Here is a 24,339-nt window from a genome sequence, read left to right on the forward strand (position 1 = left end):
ATACTGAGCAGCCCGACAAAGAGTGACACACTCTGTGCTTGCAGAGATGCTTCAGTGAAAACCAGATAACTAAATTAACTCATTAGCACAGAAAGGAAGAGCCCTAAGGATGGGGGTCCATGGCACAACAGCTTCCTCCAGGCAGCTGCTATGTCCCCAGCCAGCCCCAGGGCAGGGGAACACGACCAGCACGGACCTCACTGCCCATGGTGAGGGAGTGCACAGGAGGGATGATAACAGGAATAAAATGGACGGAAGAGATCTGACAGCCTGAGCGTGTTCACATTACTCAAGTGTTTGGTTAGTGAAACCAGGATTTGCTCTCAAGTGCCTTCCTCCTGGCACAGCTGGACTTGGCTTCAGAAAGTGCCAATCTGGGCTACAAGGTGCCTCAGGCTCAGCCGACGCTCAGCCCACGAGGTGACTGCTGAACACCACCCAACTTCAGCCACAACTGCAAAATGTCCAGCACTCAGGACCAGCCCACCCAGAGCTTTCTGTGAGCCAGATTTACCCTGCATTTTCAACCCCACCTGGGACAGAAGCACTCAGGGACACCCCAGGACTCATGGGCACTAAGCTGAGCCCAGATTCTACATGTTCCTGCCTGACTCTTGGGAAACCTCCAAACTCTTCGATTTCCTCTTGCCAGACGTGCAATGAGGACAGCACTTTCTGTTCTTTTTGAACTCATGGTCAGTACCCCCACACAATACACATTTCCCGATCTGCTCCTCTCCTCACACAGCTCCTGCAGCCACCGTGCAAGCAGCCAACCCCGACATTGCCTTCCTCCCTCTGTCAGGGCTTTCACGGCCATCTCTCACACACTGCGACCGAACTGATCACTGCGGCTGTCCGCAGGAACCAGCGGAAGAAACACGGCCAACACGCAACAGCTGTTTCACAGGAGCTCGCTGCTTAGGGCATGCTGCAATACCTCGCTGCGGGGAAACGAAGAGGCACAACCAGCCTGCCGGGGCTGGAGCAAAGAATTGCCTCCCATTGCCAGGCGCGAGGCAGAGGTGCCCAGAACCTCCTCCGAGGGCAGCACAGCGCTCAGCCCGGCCTGCTGCCCCCAGCCCACACCCCGATCTCGTACCATGCTTCTCCTCGGCTCCAGCAGAGCCTGAGCCGCCGTCTCTGACGTTACGGGACAGCCACGGGTCTGGAAGGCGCCCACGCTTCCGTACAATGTCAGGAACGGCTCGGGAGCGGTGACAGAAATCCACCCCTCCGTGTCCCACACTGCGTGAGGCCCCGCAATCCCCGGCCCGGCTTTACCCAGCGCCCCCGCAGCTCCGCGCCGGCCCCGCTCGGCTGTGGGCTCCCCCAGCGGTACCTGGCAGCGGCGGCGGCCGAAGCGCCGGTCCCCGATCCCGGCACATCGCGGCCCCAGGCCTCCCTCTCGCTCGTCTAGCGGCTCAGCTGCCGCCCGGGCCAGAAGAGCGGCGCTCTGCGCTCCTCGGGACTTGTAGTCCTGTCCGTCCGCTTCTCGCAGCGTCTCTGCGACGCTGGGACTACAATTCCCAGCAGCCCTTTCGGCAGAGCCCTGATTGGCGCTTCCGCAGTCACTCCTCACTACAATCACTGTTACTACTGGCTTCTCCTGACGCCCCGCGGGAGCCAATCGGGAGACAGCAGACCACGCCTCGGGCCACGCTGCGCCGCGCGGCGCCATTGGAGAGAGGAAAAACGTCGACCAATAAGCGTTGGGAGAGGCGGGCCGGCGATCACCTCAGCTGCTCGGGATTGGTTGGGTCCACAGGCATCCTGACCAATAGCGGCGGCGGGGTCTGTATAAATTCTACAGCGAGCGCATGTTTCGGCCTTTCCAGGGTGGAGGTGAGTGGGGCTGTTGTGTGCTGCGAGCGGGCGCTGCGAGGCGGGGCGAGCCGGGGATGATTTCTGCTTTTCTGACACCTCGTCTGAGGGCGGCGGGCGGCCGCGGCCACTGCTGACGCTTTACGGCTGAGGCTCGCGGCCCCGCAGCGGGGCTGGGCCGGGCGGTGCGGCTCGCTCTCACCGCGCTGCTTTTTCTCTTTCAGGACCTGCCGGGAATCGGATCGCAGAGGCGTGAGCGGCAGCGAGAGCCTGGGCTGCTTCCCTTAGCGCCCGGCACGCTTCTCGCGGTGGACGCGTGCGGCGGTGCGGAGCGCACGTGCAGGCTGAGCGTCGGGAGGCCCGCACCGCTCGGCGGCCTCCGTGTTTCCACCGGAGCTCCTGTGCCGGGCTGACTCTATAGCTTACAGATTCAATAAAGCTTTCAGAAGGCTTGAAATTTTGCTTCTGTTCCTTTTATGCGTCACACGGCAAATTACAGACCGATCGTACCTCTGTCTCTGGGCACACAGTGAACTTCGCTAATTAAATGATTAACCAAGTGGGGTATGTGCCACAATAGCCAAAGCACCACCGTAGCCACGGAGATTATTAAAAAAATTTATTAACAGGAATGAAATAAAAGCTATAAACGAGCCAGCGCGAATGAGAAGTGCAAGTAATGCCGCGTTGTCTGGCCTGCGTGGTGCACTGAGCACTGCTCCATCGCTGGGCGGCAGTCGAGGCCCGTGTACAAAATGGCCGAATCTGAGGAAGGGCTTCAGCAGCGGCGCTACATGCAGGCACTGGGGACGAGTAGAGTGTGGGCAGTCTGTGGTGGGATAGAGGGGGAGTTGTGCCTCATCGAAGCCTAGGTGTGTTAGGAAAGGCCACAAATACAGTTGTGATGTTTATGCTGGTTGCTTAGGTCCCAAAAGGTACCTTCAAGGAGTAGCATTTGCATCTCCTCTACTTCACTTTTTTTTTTTAGCTTGCTTTTGGTCCGCCAATAAAGAACCAAACCAGTAACTGCCAGCTTTTTCATCAAGATGCAAGGTGTTCCTGCCCAGATAAGAGCGGAGTGTCTGCAGGGATTAGCAGCATGGGGCAGGGGCTGCTGTTACACTGCTAAGATTATTCTGAGAAAATATAACCCCGAAGGCAGGCTTGGGAATGGATCTGGGTGTTGGAGCTGCCTGTCTCCTGTGCCTCTGGAAATTCCCAGGAGCTGTATAGCCAGGATACCAAAATGCTGCTCCTTCAGGCTGAGGGCTGTAGAAAATTCCACTCTTTTTTTTTTTTTTAACCTCAGCTAGCAAGCATGTGCTACAGCCCAGAATGAGAATGAAAGTAGCTGTTAAGCAGCATCATGAGAGGTACTGATCAGGTAGCAGCTGCAGGAGCACAACAAAGCTCAACAAAGCAGCACAAAGCAGTTCATTAGGTTTCCACTCCTTCATAAAGTCTGATCAGAGTGCAGGGCAGCTGCAGTGATGCTCGGAGGCTGCCTCTGCTGAGGCTAGACAGGACAGGGCAATTGCTAGGGAAGGAGTGCCTGACAGGGCTGATGAGAAAAAAGAGGCCCTGGCTCTGTTCCCCAGGTCCTGTGTGCTGGCTGCCAGCAGGGAGCAGGCACTGCCTGGGGATGCATGGTGGCAGGAGGCTGCGAGCTGCAAACATCCCCCAGGAACAGGTTTTTAACAAAAATAAGAGAACTGAAAGACATTTCTCCCTAAAAAGCTATTTATGAAAAGGTTTATTTTAGGCTCTGTTATTACTGTGCTGGACCCGTTTCAGCAGTTGCTCTGCACGTTGCTTATTTTACTGCAGCTCACTGAGAAGTGCAGCTCCGAGGGGTCTCCTCTGTCACTGCCTGCCCGGCTCCTGTGCTGAGTGCCCTTTGGAAATGCTGCTGCAGCTCAAGCTGGCACAATGAGGGGCAGCTGCACCCCGACTCACTGCTGAGAAAGCTGGTGTTTGGGAAGTGAAGGGTGGGTTGACTTCAGTGGTCCATTTAGAGCAGTGCAGGGAGGTAAAATGCAGTGGGCACCTGGTGTTAGTGCATGTGGAACTGCTGAATAAGAAAATTGCCAAAGGCCAAACACATCATCCAGATCTGTACTTTGAAGTGCAACTTGGAAAAAAGCAAAAGCCAAATGCTTGGCACCAGACAAAAGGGGTGAGGAGTCCATTGAAGAGAGCTGGCAGAAGAGTCTTAGACCTGTACAATCAATGCCTACAGCACTCTCCTCATCTTTCTTCTGTTAGAAGAAAGAGCTGTCCCAAGAGAACTTCAGAGATAGCAAAGCATTGTTGTGGTCTAAAAATGCTATCACACTTACATAAAGGTATTTAGAATAAGCTGCAGAACATTAGCTTTCTTCTCATTAAAGTACTAGAAATGGCTGTAGTAAGAGAACCAAAGCCTTTACCAAACAGATAAACAGTCAGATCTCTGTACAACAGATGTGTTTGCAGGAGCTCACTCAAACAGACATCTAAGCTCTGTCTTCTGCGGGGAAGAGGAGAAATCTTCATCGAGGAGGTATGTTACAACACGGGAACAACTGACAGGCAGAAGTAAGCAGCTACAAAAACGGTTGCCTTGAAAACAAAGCCTTCCTGCGTGCCCCAGAATCTGAACAGCTGAATTCCAAAGGTGTGGGAAAAGGGAATTCAGGATTTTTTCTGCCCGGATGTTTGGTGGGGAGCAGGCATTCCCCGACATCATCACTCCTAACACTAACGCACCCGAAGACGCTCTGGGCTAAGGACTGTCACTGCTGAACACATGCAGGAACCCATTGTTCCAGGAGCCACAGCTGCACCGAGAAGTGGCTCTGGGCAAGGCAGGAGTGGAGCAGCTGCGAGAGGTGCTGCTTCTCTGCAGGAGTGGAGCACAGCGGGGCTGTGGGTGCTGCGGGGCTTGGGGAGCAGCTGTGGTGCAGCACGGCCAGCCTGTTGCCAGCCTGAGGAGCTTCTGCTGCTTTCACCCCCACGTCTCAGCTCACCTTTTACGCAGATACAGACACAAGACAGACATGCACACACTGTCCACGAGGAGAGAGCGCACAAACACGTGGCATGAGTCTCTGTACAAATGCACCGAGCGTATCAGAACCTGCAGCAGCCCGAGCCTCTCACTTCCTTCTTCACGTAATCATGGAGCTTGAATTTGGGTTCGTTGGGCAGCTTCATGGACCTGTGTTTCAGTTCTCTGCAGGAAGGGGAAAGCACTTTACTTCTCTGCCCACACAGCCTGCTACCAAGCTGTGTGACACCAGCCCCTTCACAGTGACTGGTGCTGCATGCCGTCCTCCCCACAGCCAGAACCCCCCCCCCTTACTTTGCGATAGCTGTGAATGCTAATTCCACATTGAGGCCGCTTTTGGCGCTGGTCTCCATGAAGGGCACCCCGTACTCCTGCAGGACAAGACAGCATTTGTACAGAGCTTCAGAAGAAATGTGAAGACATCGAACCAAGGAGGGCAGCGGAGGGTTAAGGGATGAGCAAATGAGGGAGAAGAGAGGGAGACAAAGGATGAATCCCACTCCACAGTCATCCCCATGGCTGCTGTGCTGCCTGCCCAGTCTGAGCATAACAAATACCCACATGCAGCAAAGAGTACCTCCCATACCTTAGCCAATTTTTCTCCATCTTCCCTTTTCACCACTCTGTCCTGGGCTGAATCCACCTGCCAACAGCAAAAGAACAAAGGGAGATTATTTGGAAGCTCAGCATTAGATAAGCCTCATGCCCCAGGAATTCCGTCCCATCAGCATAAGCAGCAATGCCCTGGCAGCAAGAGGGATCTGGGACTCAAATCCACAGGGTGAGCACAAGACACTGCTTCCATCTCCAGCACCTCAATTCAGTGCAGCAGCCCTGGGAGAGACTCTGCAGATCATCAGCACACAGAGCGGGAGTCAGCTTTGTGCACCAGGAGGGAGATGGGCAGGACCACAGCTTTGGTGATGACTGCATCCCTCCCTGGGACATGTGGTCACTTTCTGCGCCTCTGCTGCCCCAAAACCTGCAGCTGCATGGCTGCACTGCACCCACCCCTGCCCACATCCCTAGCATCCTGGCAGGACTAGCTCCATGGGTCTAACTCACCTTGTTTCCCAGTAACATGAGGACCACATCCTGCTGTGCATATTCGTGGATCTCTGTCAGCCATGCCTGGAGGGACACAAGCAGAGATGGGCTGCAGTGAGATGGGCTTCAGGAATAGGAAGAGTCAGCTGGGGCTGCCCAGCCCTGAGCACCAGGTGCCATGTGTGGGGAACCTGTGGGTCTGCAGGGAATGAGGGACAGTGGGATGTGGTCCTCTCCTCTGCCCGGGTCTGCTGCTAAGGCAATGGGGCAACATGGGGACACATCGCAGCAGAGTGGGGACAAGGGAGCACCTCGCTGCTGGCATTTGCTGCCCCTGATCACCAGGAGCAAGCTATCCAGCTGGTGCTCTAATTACACGTGGCATAAATCTGTCACTGAACCCAGTCCATCGACCTTTCTGATTGCCAGGAAAGTGAAAATGTTCTCTGTGTGTCCTCCGGCATCTTCATCAGCAGCCCCTCAGCAGCTGCCTGCTGGGCACACGGCACTGTCTGCAGCCCTTTGGGAATGCCCACAGCTCGCACAGCTGGCATGCACCTCCCACAGTGCCACCTCTGCTGTGGGGCAGCATCAGCCACAGCTCCTTCCAGCTTTCTTTTTCCCCAGGCTCCCTGAACCCCATTCATCTCCAGCACAGAGCATCATGAAGGCTGCCAAACCTCCATGCCACCTGCAGCCAATGACCCACGGGTTTGCTCTGAGCACCAGCTGGAGATTCAGGGCTTAGGGAGCAACAATAGCACCCCAGAAACACGCAGAGCTGCCCGAAGCCATCAGGAGCAGTCTGGGAGGTGCCACACATACCTGGATGTTGTCAAAGGATGCCTTGTTGGTGACATCATACAGCAGGAGCAGGGCTGTGGAGAGAGTGGTAGGTGTTAGTGCTGGCACCATGCTGTGCTCCCCAAGCCCCCCAGCCCTGCTGGGGATGTGCTCACCATGGGCATCCCGATAATACGCGTGTGTGACACTGCGGAAGCGCTCCTGGCCAGCCGTGTCCCAGATCTGCAAGGCAGAGGAGAGAGGTGAAAGCATCATGCCGCCACTCACAGGATGGAAACAGCACAAGACCATAGCACACTGCAACCCCACAAAGTTTTTTCAGCATTTTGCTTCTAACAGCAACCCAGGGGCTGATCTATTTGCACATGAGCAGTTTGCAGCTGCAGAGGAGCTTGCTGAGGATGGTGAGAATTGACAAGTGCAATAAATATGTAAGCAGCACCTTCCTGTTCCTCAGCACATCCAACTGCAGGGACATGGGTGTGCGACAAAGGGCTCGTGAGCTCCATTGGAAATCAACCAGCAGAAGGATGCACAGGGACCGTGCACTGAATTGATCCAGTTTTAGCACAGCTATGTTTCCAGAGCACTGAGCTGCTATCAGGGGAAGGTGGGCACTATTGGCATGGCTGGGCTGCACATGTACACATGTGCACATCCACATGCCAACACAGCTGGCGAAGTGGGGACACACACGATGGCAGCATCCAAACATGGGACAGAGATTGGACTCTTGGGGCTGTCTCCAGCCCTGGGGCTCTGAGGGATTTTACCACACCTGAACACTGTAAGCACAGCTCCAGGGACTCACCTGCAGCTTCACCTTCACTCCATCCACTGTCAGCACCTTGTTCTGCAAGACAAGACAAAAGAGAAGCAGCACTGAGGCCGGGAGCTGCTGCCCCACACCAACTCTGCCAGTGCATTGCTGATATTCTCTCCCCATTTTTTAAACTTGCACATCGCAGCCCAAATTGTTGGAGCAATTTGTATTTGCACAGCGAGAAGATCATTTCCTGTGTTTGCTGCAAGTTACATCTATTTGGATATTTAAATCTTCGTGTCTGCAATGCTGATTTAATGTGGTGTGTGGCTCGGGCTGGATCACCTCTGGCAATAAATTAACGAGTGCCAGCATCCCATCTTAGCAGCCTTCAAAAGGCACAGCAAGCGACTCCATATTCAGTTAGCAACTTTCACAGATCTCCTTTTCCTGCTGCTTTGACTTGTTGTTCTCCCAGCAAGCACTGGGCTTGGTCCCCACAGCCATCTGTGGTGAGGTGATGCCCGCTGTGCCCCAGCTGGGGTCTGGCATGGTGCTGGGTGCCCTCTTCCTGCATAAACAACTGCAAATAATGATCCAGCAGCTCCCACAACACCACCAGGATGCTCAGCAAATTAATTGGCCCCAACAGCGATTGCTTTGTGGACCAGCTCCAAGGTGAGCCACGAGTTGTCACCATGTGATGTGCAGCAGCAGCGCCTGACCAGGCAGGCACAGGACACACAGATATCCCTGGCACCACCAACCACAGTTTTCCTATTTGGTGCCATGAACTCCCAGACAGATCCAGGACTGCAGCAGCAAAGCATCACCAGCACCCTGGATACTGATTTTCAGAGCCCCACTGAAGCCAGCAGAGTTGTAGGATGGGCACAGTGAGACACTCAGCATCCCCAGTGTGTTAACCAAACCCAATCCTAAACATACAGCAGTCCCACAGCTAGGAGCAGAATTCCACAGAAATTAGCACAGTAATCACCGGGGTATGATTAAAAAAGCCCCAAGCAATGACGGGGCCAGGTGGGATGCTGGTTGCACCTGCTGTGATGCCAATCCCATTGCTTTCCATTAGAGCATGGCCATGAGGATGCGGATGAGGAGGATGGCGTGGAGCAAAAAAGCACGCTAAATTTACACTGTCTGCTGAAGCCGGCACAGGGAGATGAACATGGTTTATAAATACCTTCAAAAGCAGTGATGAGATGAGGGAGAGGAGTGACTCACAGCCCAGGAGTGGAAGAAGTGGGCAGCCTGGCTGTGGCTGCAGAGGGGAAAGCGAAAGGGAAAGGCAAAAGGAAAGGGAAAGGTGCACAGCTGGAGCTGCTGATGGATCTGCTGCATCACAGCTTCAAGCAGCAGCAGTGTGAACACCTAGCCCAGCCTGGAGCTGCTGCCTTCCTAACAAAGCATCAGCACATTTGCAGTTTGCCTTGGTAGGATGTAGAATACCTTGCAATAATTGCACATCATTTTTCCAAGATATCTGTTCATTTTTTCATTGTAATCAGCCAGCTCTCACTAAATATTTCATAGATTTATGCTCATTGCTCAACAAAAGGAAAACATTTGCCAGCAGCCACAGGTGATTTCCTGCAGGCGACAGCTTGCAGCTGCCCACAGCAGGACGGCTTGGGGACCTGCAGAGCACTCTGCCCTGTAGCACAGCTCAGGCTGATATCCATATCCCAGCCATGCTGCAGACAATAGCTGTGCCTGGCACCGAGCAGTGGGGGGCAGCCCAGGGTGTATGTGGCAGCTCCTCGACCCTCTGCTCGGTGAGTGATGCCCAAAGCACAGCTGTGGGTTTGGAGCACAACAGGCAGTGGCTGTACTGCAAACCTCACCCCACAAACCTCGCTCCGCAAACCACCTTCTGAGTGCTGACACCTCGTTTAGTACCTGTTCTCTGGAAGAGCTTAATTAAAAGCAAGAGAGCAGCAGCAGGATTCACACTAATTACAACTGCCCTACATTTTGGGTTAGGGGAGGATTCTTAAGCTTAATTACCATCTGGAAGAGCAGCAGGGAGCTGTGCATCGAGGTGCTGTTGGGGCAGGCTGGGGAAAATGGATGAATCTGCGAGGCTGCAGTATGAAGCTGATACTTTTGGTCACCCACTGCAGGACATACTCAGGACAAGTGAGGGAGCACTGCGCTCGAGCACAGGCTCACACAGCGCACTATAGCAGACGTAATGCTTGCAGCAAAGCTGTCCATGCAACTGATCTCTGCTGTCGCTCTCTGCATGTTCAGGAAAGCAGTTCTTGCACAGCTTTTCACACAGGCTTTGACAGTGCTGTCAAAGCATTTTCTAGCAGAGCTTACAGTGTGGAACACTCTGAGAGTTGCTGCTGCAGGAACAAGATGTTTGTAAGTGAAATTGTCCTCAAGACATCAGATAAATAAAGCTGGAGCCTCACAGATGCAGGGGCAATGCTATTATCGTGCAGACAGACCTCAGAGATGGGCAGCATCACCCACCCAGCACTGCCATTGGGAAGCAGAGGAAGGGAAGACTCACAGGCTGCTCCCCACAGCCTACTGCTCTCCAACATCGTGCTTGCAGCTGCTGCTGGGGCACTGCCCGTGCAAGGATGTCCCACTGGGAGCCATGTGCATTGCCCACCAAGGCTGGAGCACCAACTCGTGGTCAGTTATCGCATGGACAACCTGACCAAGTGTTCTCTGCCTCCCTGCAGCTTTTCTGCACGTTTGCTCATCAATTAATTAAAGCCTTAAGCATTCAGTAGGATACATGGATTAACTCGCTTCACAGTTAAACTTGACAAATCAAAAGCTGCTCAGTGCAGCTCTCCAGCATGGGGAGGGGGAGAACCCCCTCTGGTTCCCCCAGCATATCTGAGGGCTCAGGATCGCCACAGCATCGCCTCCATGCACAGCGATGGTACAGGGACACCAATGGCACAGGGAGACTCAGGGATGGGGACGTGGTCACTCCCTGAGAACCCCACTGCAGGGGCAGGCACTGAGCCCAGCCCACTGCTGGGACTTTAGCCACAGGGTAGACACTACAGCCACCCCTGCATCAAGGCTGGAACAGAATGGCACCAAATGCCTTCGGCGCGCAGACCCCAAATTCCTCCCCCAGCACAGACACCCCACAGTCAAGCAGGACTGCACCTACAGACAGACACACACACACATTGTCTGTGAGAGCAGTGATGGAAATGGATGAAGGATCAATATGGAAAGCTGCCCAGAGCAGCAGGACACCACAATTTGCTCATTAAAACCCTGGAGTTTCCCCAGGGAATACACACGTGCTGCCAGCGAGCTCAGCAACTCCAGCCACAGCAGCCCAGCCTGGGGCAGCACAGATGTTCTAAGAACAGCCCCCCAGAATTCAAGAAGCCTCAGTGGGTGGATAGGGAAAAGGAAAAAATCCAATCCCTGCTCACTTGCAGCCCAGGATGGCAGTTTTGCCACATTCCCGCACGCAGCTCACACTGATAACACAGCACTGAGCTAGGGCTGAGCACGGGATGCTTTAAGGGAGGAAAGGTCCCAGGTGAGAATGCATCCCATACCAGAACTGCTGTCACCATGGCCCTGAGCATCCCTCAACCCCAAAGCATCCCTCGGCCCCGCTCAGGGCCAGCCCTGCAAGTCAGCGAACTGTAAACCTCCTGTGGTGTCTGATGGGGGAAACACAGCAAGAGTGCAGCAGGCAAACACTGCTCATGGGTCTGAAATCAACATCTAAACAAATACTGAAGTTCCAACAACTGCAAACAGACGCTGGAGTAGCACAAGCACTGCTGAACCCTTACTACAGCTTCACATGAGCCCTCAGAATGATGCCAAGTTGGTGTCTCCACCTTGCGGAGCAGCAGACAGGCATAGAACCAGGCAGTACCCAACACCCAGCACGGCACAGGGAAGGAGCCCACCTGCCCCTCTCCTCCAGGGCCATGCACACTGCATTAAAGTGCAATTAGCATCTCCCTGGCTGCCAGCCCCACAGCAGATAAGAGTCAATCCTCTTTTTAGAGCAGATACACCAAAGAATTAGGGGCTTATCAGCTTTTATTCACATCAGTCTGCACATAAAAGGTTTTTCTGGCAAGAAGCAGAGAGACACGTCTCAGGGGCAGATTAGGGGTAAGAGGATCTGTTGAGGATCATAGGTTTTACAGTAAGGCCCTGCTCTGCTCCTCAGCATCCTCCCCCAGAGCCTCCCCCATCTCAGCCCAGCAGTGCCCATGGAATGAGAATACTGGGATCTGAGAGAGTGGGATGCCCTGGGGAATGGCCCCAAGGAGATGTGGGTGGAAGGGGCTCACCCCTGCACCTCTTCTGCTTTATCACAGAAGACAGATTTTAAAGACAGCCATGCTGACTTCCCAACCAGGAGCCTTGGAAACAAAAGGGCAGAGATGGCTCACGCCAATCTGTGCCAACACTGGGGATAAGTAACATGGTGCTCAGCGTATTTATCTTCATTTTCCTTACCAACTACACAGCATGCTGCAAAGCAGAACAGGAATCTCCACAGCACATTTATTGTGGCATCTATTCTCACGTACAACATACACAGCACCTGTCAGTGCTATGAGGATGAAAAATGGGTCATCAATTATCGCTGTACAGGGAATTGTTTGCTCTGCTCCTGAGGGAAAACAAAACCTTGCATCAGTTTTTATGCTAGAGAAGCATCAGAAACGAAACAATCTGCTTTGTTCAGCTTGCTCTACAACAGCCACAGGGTGGGGAGTAGCCCTGATTATAGTCCCAATCCTTGGATCAGGGTCCTGGGAATCCCACCTGAGCCCTGCAGCCTTGGGGCTGCACTGACCTTGTGTGGCCGCTGCTGCAGGACTGTGCTTCCTCCAGTGCAGGGGATGTGCCTCAGCTCAACAGAGATGTGCCCAAAGAAGGCCCCCTGGCTCCATCCACCACGGCATGCAATTAGCAGGGTCTGTAATTACAGCTGGAGGTGCAGCCAGGCTTCTTTCTATCTGGCACCCAAAAGGATGGAAACCTGCCTGAAGTTTCAGAGATGACTTTGCAATCCAATTAAAGGAAATAAGGAAAGAATCCTGGCAGCATCTGGCAGTAACGGAGCATCTTCTGCAGACAACACTGCAAACAGCATCATTAAGTAGCACTTCTCATCCCTAAAAAAAAAAAATAATAATAATCCCACAGATCTGACAAATGGATCTGGAGCTTTTTATCACATCCCAGCACAAACACACTCATCCTTCACCCACGGCTGCACCGCCAGGCAGCTCTGGGAAGCCAAGCTCCATCTAAGCAGGAAACCTGGGTCCAGCTGAGTCTTTCAAAGGAAGAATTTAGGGAAAAGAGAGCAACTAAATGACTGCAATCTATATTCCATGATTCCACTGGCAATGGCCCATACATATAAGGTCTTGGTGCTTGGAACCCATGCCTGCTGCAAGCCAGCACTGAGCGCACGATCGACTTTTCTGCTTTACAGCAATATCACCAACTCTTGCATTCCTGTTGCTATCAAAGCAGGATCTCTGCAAGGTTTCTACATCAGTTTGGAGCTGCCAGCTGTGATCCCAGAGAGACTGCAAGGAAGCAGCTGGGGAGCACTGGGAGCAGAACTCATGGCCCAGCCCCACATGTCCCACAGCCATGCAGGACCCACGGCACGCCGGAGGTGTTGGGCAGCACTGCTGAGCACTGGCACATTTCAGATGAGGAAGAAAGAAACAACACAGCTGTGCTACAGCGCTGTGATGGAAAGCAGGCTGCTCCGGTCTGGGTGCGAGGCTCAGAGCAGGCACCCTGCAGCCCCTCCCAGACCTATCTTTGGCATCTCGCAGCACCTCGGCAGCAATTATAGCAATGATGCCGTCTGCCAGGCACAGGCCGTGCTGCAGCGTCTGCACTGGGAATGGAGCTGATGGGCACCTCCTGGCATCCACAGCTTTGGTCTCCTCTTTCTGCCAGCTCCTGCTTTCCCTTTGCCAGATTCGCCTCCAGTGCCAACACCCTGCAAGCAAAGGAGACAAGCGGCTGCCACTGGGAAAATGTTCTATCTGCAGGCAGTGGAACCCCAACCAACCTTCAGCTGCTGTCACAGTGCAGATGCTACCCAGCAAAAGTCAAATGAAAATGTCCAGTAAGAAGCCACGAGTCACTGCAAACACAGCCCTGCTGCAGGCTCGGTGCACGCATGCAACCACACTGCAGTTCCCAGGGGATTGCAAGGTGCTGGGCACAGCAGGCACACTGCTGCATTGCACTGCCACAATAATCTCCATCCACGAATCTTTTTTTCTCCAATAGCAGCATCTGCCCAAATCCTGTACTGCTGTCCCAGAACCAGGACAGTGCTCCACTGGGCTCTGCTCCACAGAGAGGGTGGAAACCCTCCTGCAAATAAAACTGAACCCAAAGCCGCCTGCAGTCACCTTGGTGGGTTTTGCTTGGGTCTCTTGAGCGAGCTATGCTTTTAGCACAGATGTGACCTCATGTGTGTCAGTATTCAGTGGGTAAAAACACATATGCCATGCAGTAACACCTGCTCAGGAACAAAGTTATTTTGGGCGCTGTCAAGCACCTCTCACATTAATTCATGCACATTAATACATGCGGCATGTTAATGGGTTCAAGAAAGTCCTGCACAGCACAGCACCCATGTTCCTGCCAGCCCTTCCCAAGGCTGGCACTGCTTGAGGCCGTGTGGGCTGCCCAGCACTGCTGCCAAAACCCACGCTCAGCTCTAAAAAGAGGCGCTGTGAGTAGCAGTGAGCCCTCAGCATTTCCGCTACAACGGCAAGCGTGCAGCAAGAGGGGCTGTGTGCACCGAGGAGCCCACATGAGTTGCTCCAATACCACACAGAGCACTGCAGGGAAAATGCAAAGTGAGCCAAAGGTATGGGGCAGACACAACCTGGGTGAACCCAGAACAGGGATGGGGCTGACTGCATGTGCAGGACCTCACGGGTGACACCGACCCCTGCAGACAGACTGGTGCTCCAAGTCCCATCACCTTGGCTTGGCTGCATTAGTGGATGCTGTGTCTTTCCACCACTGTGCCACATCTGCAGCCATCAGCATAACACCAGGAAGCAAAACACAGCAATTCCAATCCAATGCTCAGCATCAGCACCCAAGCAGCCAAGCAAGGTCCTTGCCAGCAGGGTCAATGCACCCCAAAGAGGGGCTGGTTCTGCCTGGCAGCCCCTTCAACCTGGATTTGAGGGGAGCATTCATGAATGGGCATTTTTTTAAGATTCAGAGCAAAGGACATGGTGCTGATGCCAACAGCTCTCCATGGCAGGATGGGAACAGGGAATTATAGATTCACTGAATCAATGAATCACTCATAGAATCATTGAACCAGTGAATCAATTGTAGAATCATAGAACAAATCACAAAATCATCAAACGCCCAGGGTTGGAGAGGACTTCGAGGACCACCGTCGGGATAGCAGCGCAGGGCTGGGCTGGGTGCAGGGGGCGGAGCTGCCCCAGTCCCATGGGGTGACAAATCCTAGCACCAAAAGACATGGCAGCACAGAGGGGCTTCACTGATCACAGGGCCAGAGCCCAAACGGTGCACGTTCCACAAGCCCTTCCCTTCTCTCAGCCATCGGAGCCCGCTGGTGAGGGGAGGATGGCGGAGCGGTTTCCATAGAGACACCCGCGTAAGCAAAGCTGGAAAAGCAAAAGCCTCCATTTCCCAAATGTGTCACTTGGGCATAAGAACAGCAGGGCCTGAGAGCCAGCAGGAAAGCATCCGGAGCTGCACTCAGGATTCAACCAAGGCCCACAAGGTCCTGGCTCGCTGCAGGTCCATGGCTTCGCTGCAGGGCATGGAACCAGTGTGGGATTGTTTGCACAAATGCATCTGAGCACAGATACCCTCCATTAAACAGCTTTGACAAAACTTAAAACAAAATGAAACAAAACCTCACCGGATGTTCACAACGGGACCGGCTGCATCCCCACAGTGGTGCTGTGCTGGTGCTGACACTGTGGGTCTGCTCTGTGCCCTGGGATGTTCACCAACCTCCAGAGCTGCACGAGCTCTTGACAGATATTACTTGCAATCAGGGAGAAATATTTTCTCCCACGCAGGCATAAATATGAAATATTTGCTGTTGTTTCAGAGAGGTTTCTGAAGTCCTTCGAGATAATGATTTGGTGCTTAGCCAGGGTTAAAAATACTCCATGCCCTCGTTGGATGAACAGAGCCATGGAGTGCTCTGCATGGTGACCACTGGGATAGAGCCAACAGGCAGGGATGGTACAGCTCTCCTCCAGCTCTGACCAAAGGCAAAGCCCCATGGAGAGGGCAGGGATGTTCCCATGGGGTGGGCAGAAATGTCCTGCACAGAAAACCCACCAGCTCCCACTGCCCATCCTCATCCTCCTCCACTCACCGCACCCCTTGTCCCCAGCAGCCACCAGCACGATGCTCAATGTTTGGTTTCCTTGTGGCAGAGCTCTGCAGGTAAACAAGATCTCGATCTGCCCATTTCCCATTTCCATAGTAACCAGTACCCCCCCTACTGCCAGCCAAGGACGAATGGACAATGGCTCAGGCACAGCTCCTTCCCTCCACAAACACAGCTCCCATGCACTCAGATGGGATCCTTTATTAAAAATATTTCCATTATCCAAAGGGGTTGGGGGGAAAGGTTTTTTGTTTTCTATTTTCATCTGAAGGGAGATGACCATTGGTGGGCACTGCCTGTTCCCAGTGCTGGAGCACAATGAGTGCCAGGACACGATGCTCTGCCAGTGCCATACATTGCCAAAACCCATTCCCTGCCCAGACACGGGGATGACTGCTGGAGCCCGACTGCTGCAGCACCCACTGCACTCCCCCAAGTGTTGGGTTGCTGACTGCATGGCCAACATCACCAGCACCCGCCGAGCTCCGCTGCGCCGCGCTGCCCCAAAGGCTCATTTACTCCAAAACGTGCCGCAGCCTGCTGGGGGCAGATAATTAATCGGCGGTAACGAATGAGTCAGCAACAGCTCAAGGAGAGGCAGCCCACGCTGTCTCCGTGCTGGGTGCACGTGGACCCGCAGCACCGCACCCAGGACCCCGCTGCTGTCAGCGCCCACCGTTCCCAGGGGAGCTCTGAGGGACGTCCCCCAGCAGCCAGCACTCAGACAGACTACAAGGCCCCACTTCCCTCTGCTTTCAAAGAAAATCCCAGTTCTGCACCTTTGAATTCAATATTTTATCACAAATGAAAGATGAAAGTGAAATTAAGCCAAATTTATTCCATTAAATATTCAGACCGTTTAGACTCGCTCTGGCCCTATTTCAATGTTTTATGGGCTGTGAGCCACTTCCTTGCAGGACACAGCAATGAGCCGGGAGCAGCGATGCCTGCAAAATCCACCCCCTGCCCCAGCACTCTCACTGTTGGCTGGGATGGATGCAAGACTTCACAGCTGGGTTAGGTACCAAATCCATTATGGATCATAAGAGAGCCCTTTGTGCACTGAGATCACATCACCGTGCAAACTGCATGAGAGTTTTCTCGCCTGAGCTCTGGGGCTCACGTAAAGAGCAACTCGAGCACTTTTCTGCTTTGAATGCAATCGTCTCATTTCTTTCTGCCTTCCCCAGGGCAGGAATTTAGGCTGTTGCCCACTGAGATTACCGGCAGCACGCGGGCGTTCACAACTCACCGACGTGCTGCAGAACCAGAGCACACTGAGGTTTATTATTTTCCAAATGCGAGAGCCAAAGGGACATGAATAAAACACCGGCAGCTGGGAGGGAGAGGGTGCAGCCCGCCGGGCTCTGCTCTCAGCATCTCTTGGCAACTGAGCCCTGCATGCAAATGACAGCTTTGCCTTCGTGTGATCGGGAGCAGACTGCAAAGCTGCATCTCTCTGCAAGGGAAAGGAGCACTAGCTGAAAGCAAAGCAGGGCTCGGCTGTTTGGGAATAGCGACTATTGGAGAGGCTGTCCTGGGAGCAGGGAGCAGCTGCACAATGGCTGCTATCCAAAGAATCGGACATGAAATAAATCAATAAAATAAATGTGGGGTCCCTGAACAGCACCACAAGAACCCTCTGAAAGCTGGCAGCAGGGTGGGAAGCTCCTCTGGGCAAACGGATCCCAGCTCTCCTTACAGCAACAGAAGCAAAAGTATCAAATCAGCAACTGGCTTCTATTAACATCCAAAAAGCAGCGAGAAATGAAGCAGAGGAAGAGCCACCAGAGGGGTGCACCCAGTGTAAGGCTCCCTCCGAGCCCCAGCAGGGCACCGAGCACCAGATGATATAGGCAGTGCCCTTCGGGGATGTGAGCTGAGGACATCTCCCTGTCCCCACGCTGCTGCTCACAGCACCGCCAGGCAGAGCACAGCCCTCAGCCCCTGCATGGGAACACTGCCTGGCACAGCATACAAACAGAGCCGCAAACAGAGATGCAACTCATATCTTGTGCAAAAAAAAATCCTATCACACATCACTGATCGCAGCTCCGGAGCAGCACAGGATGTAACCGCAGCCCCTCACTGCTCAGGGCCACCAGTGACAGCTTTTATTTACCGAGCGTGGGAGCTGTTCCTGGGGGCAGATTAACAGCAGTGCGACCAAGGCTGAGCAGAGCCGTCCCTGCGAGCAGGGCTGGGTCGGGGCTTCGGGAAACGTTCCCTGCGAGGGGCAGCCCACGCAGCGGCGGAGCGGGGCCGCAGCACGAGATCTGCACGCCCGCAGGGATCGCGCTGCACGCGTCGGGAGAAGGAGCGGCAGAGCTGCTCCCTGCAGACCTGTCTGTAAGGCTGACTGACACAAAAAGCATCTCCCCGGCTCAGCGCAAAGAACCTCATTAGAGCCTCTTCCCAGGGAGAAAAGGCTCATCTTGAATTTTCTCTTTTATGTTCTCTCCTTTCAGGTCCAATTAGCACAGACCCCTGAATTCAGCTGTGCTCCACAGGCAGCCCCATTTGAACCGCTCCAGGTCAGCTGCCACCCATTCCTGCGCACACTTCTGCCACATTCCCAAAGTGCAGATGTTACAGGCCCACCAGGAAAGGTGGGATTCACCCCTCTGATTCCTAACATGGTTCTGTTCCGGGGTACCTTTCTGCCTGAAACTCCTAAAGCACAAAGTTTTGGGGAGCTCCAGGTGAGGCGAGCTGCACAGATGCTGGATGGGAACTTTGGGGACCCAGATGTCCCACAGGACCTCAGTGCCCAGGGGGAAGAAGTAGACCAGTGCTCAGCACGGCCCTGGCAGCAACAGCTCGTGGGAGGCAATAACTGGGTACCTATTGTCCAGCAAGGGCAGGGAGCCCAAAGCTGACACTGTCAGAAGTGTTTGTTTAACATGGGTGTGCTCCCTGGGATGGGGAGAATGGCAATGACAGGCAGAGGTGTGGATGTACGGAGGTGTCTGGAGCCTGGCTCTGACTCCCAAATGCTCCCATCACTGGATCCCATCAATGGATCACTACAGGATAGGAAGCTGAAGGGCATCTCTGAACTGTAAAGGTTCCACTCTGATGCGTTTTTTCCTAATGCTAACATTGCAATTTCCCCAGTCTGTTTGGAAAAGGAAACACTGGTATTTACATCAACATCCTTGTGTTTGTTTAGGAGACAATTACAAACAACAGAACATGAGAGACTCTCCGTAACTTAAACCAGTAGGAGGGAAAAACCTAGGGGGTCATTAAGAATTGTAATGCCTGATTAATTTTATATGGATTTCTATTCATTTACATTTGCTCAGGCAGTACCATCTTTCAGCCATTCGCCCAGGCAGTCCCAAAGGATGCAAGTGAGGGTTCTGGGTGCCCCATAGGGACTGGATGAGGTCAGAGCAGAGCAGAGCCCATCCCAAATCCAGAGCCACCCGTTGGCACATATGGGCTTGAGGGCTTCAGCCAGAAACCTGGCTTTGAATTCAGGGATGGCAAAGGAAGGGCAGCGTGACAGCTCCGCTATTAGCTGGATGCTAATTAAACACCAAACGTGCTTGTGCAGCAGAAGCCTCTGGTGCTCTCAGCCTGGAGTTCTGTAATTGTGCATTGTAATGCAAACAGCAGAGGGGCACAATTACTCGGCGCCTGCAAACAGGATTATCGTAATGGCAGAGGAGATGTACAATCACAGAACTACTTCCATGTCCCTGAAAAATGATGAGCGTCTTACTGAGATGGTAATAATGAGGTTTAGGACACACTCCTGATGTCTCCCGCTGCATAATCTGCCCATTTCAGACCCATGCACCTCCAGCAGTTCTATTACAGGAGTAAATTAACCCTAATTTGATTGCTGCTCAGTGGCACTTGTTTCAGCACTCCGATCAATAAGTGACAGGTTGTAAGACTGCCCTTGGTATCAATCACTGTGATCAGTAATACAATGCTTTCCTTTTAAGAACATTCAAAATATGGTGTGATTATGTTGGTATAACACTATGGGCTTCAATCCACCAACATTTGTGGCCCCCATGGCCTCACTCTGCATCAAGAGCTGCAGTGCAGGACACGTTCACATGCAAGGGGTAGAACTGCAGGAACAGTGGCACCAGAGCTTCTGTCTGTGCTCAGGACAGCATCTGTGCAGCTTCTGAATGAAGAAAGGCAGCTGGGAGGGCACAGCACAGCCAAGGGCACCACTCTGCATCATCAACCCATGGAACGAGCAGCACCAGGGCATCCATGGTGCTGACAGAGGAACCTACAGCACCACTGTCCCACACTGTGCCACATGTCCCAAGCTGCTGCAGGAAGCAGGAAGGGGCTGGGATCCATCCTGAAACCTCAGTCCATCCACTCTTCTTCCAACTGCTGCTTCCAGATTGACATGGCCCACCACCACCCTTTGGGGATGCTAGTTTTGCTTGCCTGTTTCCAGGTCCCCCATTCAATCCAACACCCCCACCAAACAACAGCTGGGAGAGCCAGTCACCAGCTCCCAACAGAGTACCTGAAGGCAAAAGCATTAGAAAATGCTGCCTGGGCAATGGCCACCGTCCTCAGTCCGGGTAGGATGGGGCTAAGGATGCACAGCCCAATCAATGACACAGAGCTCCTGCACAGTGCCCCTAAGGTTTGCTTTGGAGATGCCTCGAGGAGATGTTGGGTTGCGTCACTTTGTTATTGTTTTCTATCATAGTTTTTAAAACAACGACATTGGCTTAGGGAAATATTTTCACTGGGCAGATGGTCAGAGCCAAACAGTTGTGCGTACACAAACCCTCCCCAGGGCACACAGAGGGAGGACTCACTCCCCTTTGTTATGCAGAGCCATAATTAGACGCTGCTGCAGCCATCAGCTGCCTCCTCCACCCGCAGCCCCAGGGGTACGCACGGGTGCAGGATGCCGAGCTCTACATGGCTGGAGCAGCATTTTGGTGTTCTGAAGACAGTCACCAACCTGGCACATCCCAACTTACCCTGAAGTCAATCCCCACGGTGGAAATGAAGCTGCCCGCCAGGAAGGCGCCATCCTTGAAGCGCACCAGCAGGCAGGTCTTGCCAACCCCCGAGTCGCCCACCAGCATCACCTGCAGGAGGGAGGCAGCAGGGTTAGGAAACATTCTCCTGAAGCAGCCCCACCGCAGCCATTACCCCTCTGCAACCCAAAAGCTCCATCCTGGATACGAGCAGCTGCTCAGCCTGGCTGCACTAGGGCTGCTGCACCACTCCATTGCACTGCTCCACACACCCAGGGCACGGTGCTGCCTCCATGAGCCCGACTGCCATTGTCCCTGCAAAAATTGTCAGCCTGTGACCAAATATCAACCATTCCAACACAGGCACTGCCCTGGGTCAAAGCAAACCCACACAGGAGCCAGCAGCACCAACCAGTGCCATGGGCTCTGCCACTCCACCTGGACGGAGACAGCCCCAGACATGGATGCCTCTCTTCTGGGGCTCATTCCGGCTCTTTTCCTGGGGTGCCCCACAGCAGCTGCTTGCTGCCCTACTGAGAGCCATGACACAGTGAGCTCAGATAAACCTATATGTACGTGTGTGGATCCAGGGGACAGAGAGAAAAAAGTCTTTTGTGTGTGTGTGTGTGCAAAATTTTAGTACAAAACAGCAGAGCTGATTTTTTTTTTAAACTTTCCAACACCAGTGTGCCCACTCCTGAGCCCACCATTCCCAGCAGCACTGAGGCTGGGCTCCCCCCAGCAGCTCTGCCAGCAGGAACTAGACCCATGCCTGCCCTGGGGGGCTACTGCTGTCTGTGGGGCAGCTCAGCAGAGGGAGCAGGGGAAGTCCATTAGGTTAGGCTGGCACCAAACACAGCATAGCATCCATCAGTGAGGAACACCCGGACACAGAGCAGAGCCCTTTGCTACCCGGCATGGTTGGGTTTATTTGAGCTCAGGGCAGCATCCATACGAGGTCAGCTCCATATCAGCACAGCTGTTGCACTGCTGCTGCAGCTGTACCAGCAACCACTGCCTCCCAAAGAATTGAACCTACATCTCAAATCCTTACAATGCCATGGCTGCACCGCAGGTGCTGCGCTCCTGGCACCGCGCACCAACACTCGGACCTCGCCAGAGCAAACACCACCTTCCCTGTAGCTTAGAGCTCCATGCTGGGTTACAGAGAGCTGTGTTGGAAATGAGACTGGCTCACAAGCCAGAACCCAGAGCAGCAAGACGGAGCCAGCTGAGCCCTTACAGGAAAGCACAAGCTGGAGATAGTTCAACAGCAGGCAGAGCAGATCCAATGCGACGCAAAGAAACTGTCATCCTGGTTTATAACCCAATTCTTTATCTTGGTAAAGAGGGAGCAGAAGGTTATGGTAACCAGTCTGAGCAGAAAGCCATCTGTCACCACTTGCAAAAGTTGAGCAGGAGCCCTTTGGTGGAGGGCTTTCCACGGAGCCTCCTTCAGAGCCACCAGACACACAGCCTTGGGTCGGGTGGTGGGGCTGAGCCCTGCAGATGTGGAGTAGGGGATGGCAGCGGTTAGCGGGCGGCAAAGCATGGAGTGTGGGGGGGTGAGGGCACGACGGTAGGTGCCCTACGGCCACCCCATCTCCGAGGAACTTTGCCGGTGGCCGCGGGGAGGGCTGCTGCACTCAGCACGGCGTGGAATGGAACGGCTCGGCTCCGAACTGCACGGCACGGCACGGTTCGGTTCGTAATGGCACGGCACGGCACGGCCCCGCGGACCCCCCCCCACGACCCCGGGCACCCCACGCTTTGCTCCAGCCCGGCCCGCCCCTCCCCGGGCAGTCCCTTTCCCACAGCCCCTCGCACCTTGAAGGTGAGGTCGTAGAACTCTCCGCTGCTGCTCAGCGAGGGCCGCCCGGGCGCAGCGCCGCCGTTGCGGGGCAGCTCCGGAGCGGGCGCGGGGCTCCGCGGGGCGGTGGCGGCGGGGGGAGGCAGCGCGGCGGAGGGCGCGGAGCCGCCGCCTTTGCTCCGTGCCGCTTTCTTCCGCGACATGCCGGGGCAGCGCGGCCGCGCTCAGGGCGCGGGGCCGTACCGCCACCGCCGCCGCCTCCCCGGGCCCGGCCCCGCTTCCAATGGCAGCGCCGCGGAGGCGGCGGCGAAGGCCAGGCACGCTCCGCTCCGCGCCCGTTCGCTCCTCCCCGGCCGCGCTCCGCCGCGCGCTGTGCTCCGAGCGGTGCTCGTGCGGGAGGGGAGCGGAGCTGCGGGCTCTCACAAGTGCGGGAAGGGGCGGCCCGAGGGCACCCACTAAGGGAGCAGCGCACCGTGAGTCTGCACCTACGAAGAGAGCAGCGGCCTTCGTTTGCCCCCAGGGAGGGAGCAGCACCGTGCGTTTGCAGGCACGAAGAGAGCAATGCACCGTGCGTTTGCACCCACGAAGGATGCTTGCGCACCGTGCATCCGCACCCACGAAAGGAGCAGCACACTGCGCACTCACATGTGCTCTAGGGGTGCAGCATGGGCGCGTTCACTCATGTGGGTGCAGTGCTGTGTTCCACGCTCTGCCTGCTGCCCCTGATCTGCTGCATACCCCAGTCTCACAGCAGTGCATGGGGGCGGCTGCTCTCTGGGTCTGGGTCCATATTCCGGCAGCTGGAGCTCCTGCACTGCTCCACACCTGGCAGAGCCATGGGCAAGAGACAAGCACAGGGAAGAGAAGAGCAGGCATAGAAATTGGGGTGGCAGAGCATACTCTGGGGGGCAGCGGGTGCTGTCTGCTCTACTGGCAACTTGTGCTATCCTCGGTGTCTCAGCAACTGGTTTCAGTGAGGAACACTTTGCATCTTTCTGGCTGCAAATGAAGTGTCACCCAAGGCACTTGCGACTCCCTCAACTGAAATAAATGTCTTTAGCTGTGTGACAGAGTTCCAGCGGCACAGCCTTATCCTTCCTGCAGAAGGAGGCTCGAGCAGTCCTATAGGAGCAGGAGAGGAAAATAAATCTCCCTGGTGAGAAGCCAAGCAAGCACACAATGAAGGCATAAATAAGTAACAGGGCTTGCACAAGCCCAAGAGGAGCTGATGGCCAATACAAAGGAGCTCACACCAGCGTGAGCCATGGGCAGAGCCCAGAGCGCACCATGGTGACACTGTACTGCTGCTACAGTCGGAGTGAGCGCTGCTCTTTGGGACCTTCGGTGCCCCCAAGGGCTGAGCTGCATAAGTGGGCACCTCAGTGAGCCCAAATCCTCTCCTCCCCTCCCGGACCTGCAATGCCCCCGGGGCAGTGCTTCTCTGCGTGCAGCAGAACAGCTGCTTTGAGTGCATTTAAAGCTGCAGTGAATTCCTGTTCTGCTCTCTTAAAACATTCCCACTGCGGAGGGAGGAGGCAGAGAGCAGAGCTCTGAGAGCTTCTGTCATGGATGGGGGAGATGAGTTGGGCTCAGTTCCCCCTGAGATCCCCTTCTGCCGCTCTGAGCCACACACACAGCCAT

General features: G+C 54.5%; 2 protein-coding genes and 1 non-coding gene across 5 annotated transcripts in view; 1 reads left to right on the forward strand and 2 right to left on the reverse strand.

Moving 5' to 3' along the window:
- Nucleotides 1-1,450, reverse strand: part of TRAF7 (TNF receptor associated factor 7) — a 28,557-nt gene extending 27,107 nt beyond the window's left edge. The window contains exon 1 of one of the 3 annotated variants that reach the window (XM_042827831.1): nt 1,343-1,450. The gene's annotated coding sequence lies outside the window, so the exon portion shown is untranslated. The remainder of the gene's footprint in view (nt 1-1,342) is intronic. The other 2 variants (XM_042827829.1, XM_042827830.1) reach the window with 2 other exon arrangements.
- A 443-nt stretch (nt 1,451-1,893) lies between these two features.
- LOC122165407 lies at nt 1,894-1,980 on the forward strand. The gene has a single exon (XR_006170467.1). It is a non-coding gene; the product is annotated as a small nucleolar RNA SNORD60 (small nucleolar RNA).
- A 448-nt stretch (nt 1,981-2,428) lies between these two features.
- Nucleotides 2,429-22,901, reverse strand: RAB26 (RAB26, member RAS oncogene family). The gene is made up of 9 exons (XM_042827870.1): nt 22,716-22,901; nt 20,889-20,999; nt 7,536-7,577; nt 6,880-6,946; nt 6,746-6,798; nt 5,939-6,004; nt 5,460-5,516; nt 5,168-5,244; nt 2,429-5,038 (listed from the first exon to the last, which is right to left on the reverse strand). Exons 1-9 carry the CDS (start codon nt 22,899-22,901, stop codon nt 4,936-4,938), a joined length of 762 nt encoding a protein of 253 aa, XP_042683804.1. The 3' UTR covers nt 2,429-4,935.
- Nucleotides 22,902-24,339: the final 1,438 nt, after the last annotated feature.

This window comes from Centrocercus urophasianus, unplaced genomic scaffold (genome assembly GCF_019232065.1).
Source record: "Centrocercus urophasianus isolate 14NV4802_14NV808 unplaced genomic scaffold, USGS_Curo_1.0 seq_29, whole genome shotgun sequence".
Taxonomy (NCBI): domain Eukaryota; kingdom Metazoa; phylum Chordata; class Aves; order Galliformes; family Phasianidae; genus Centrocercus; species Centrocercus urophasianus.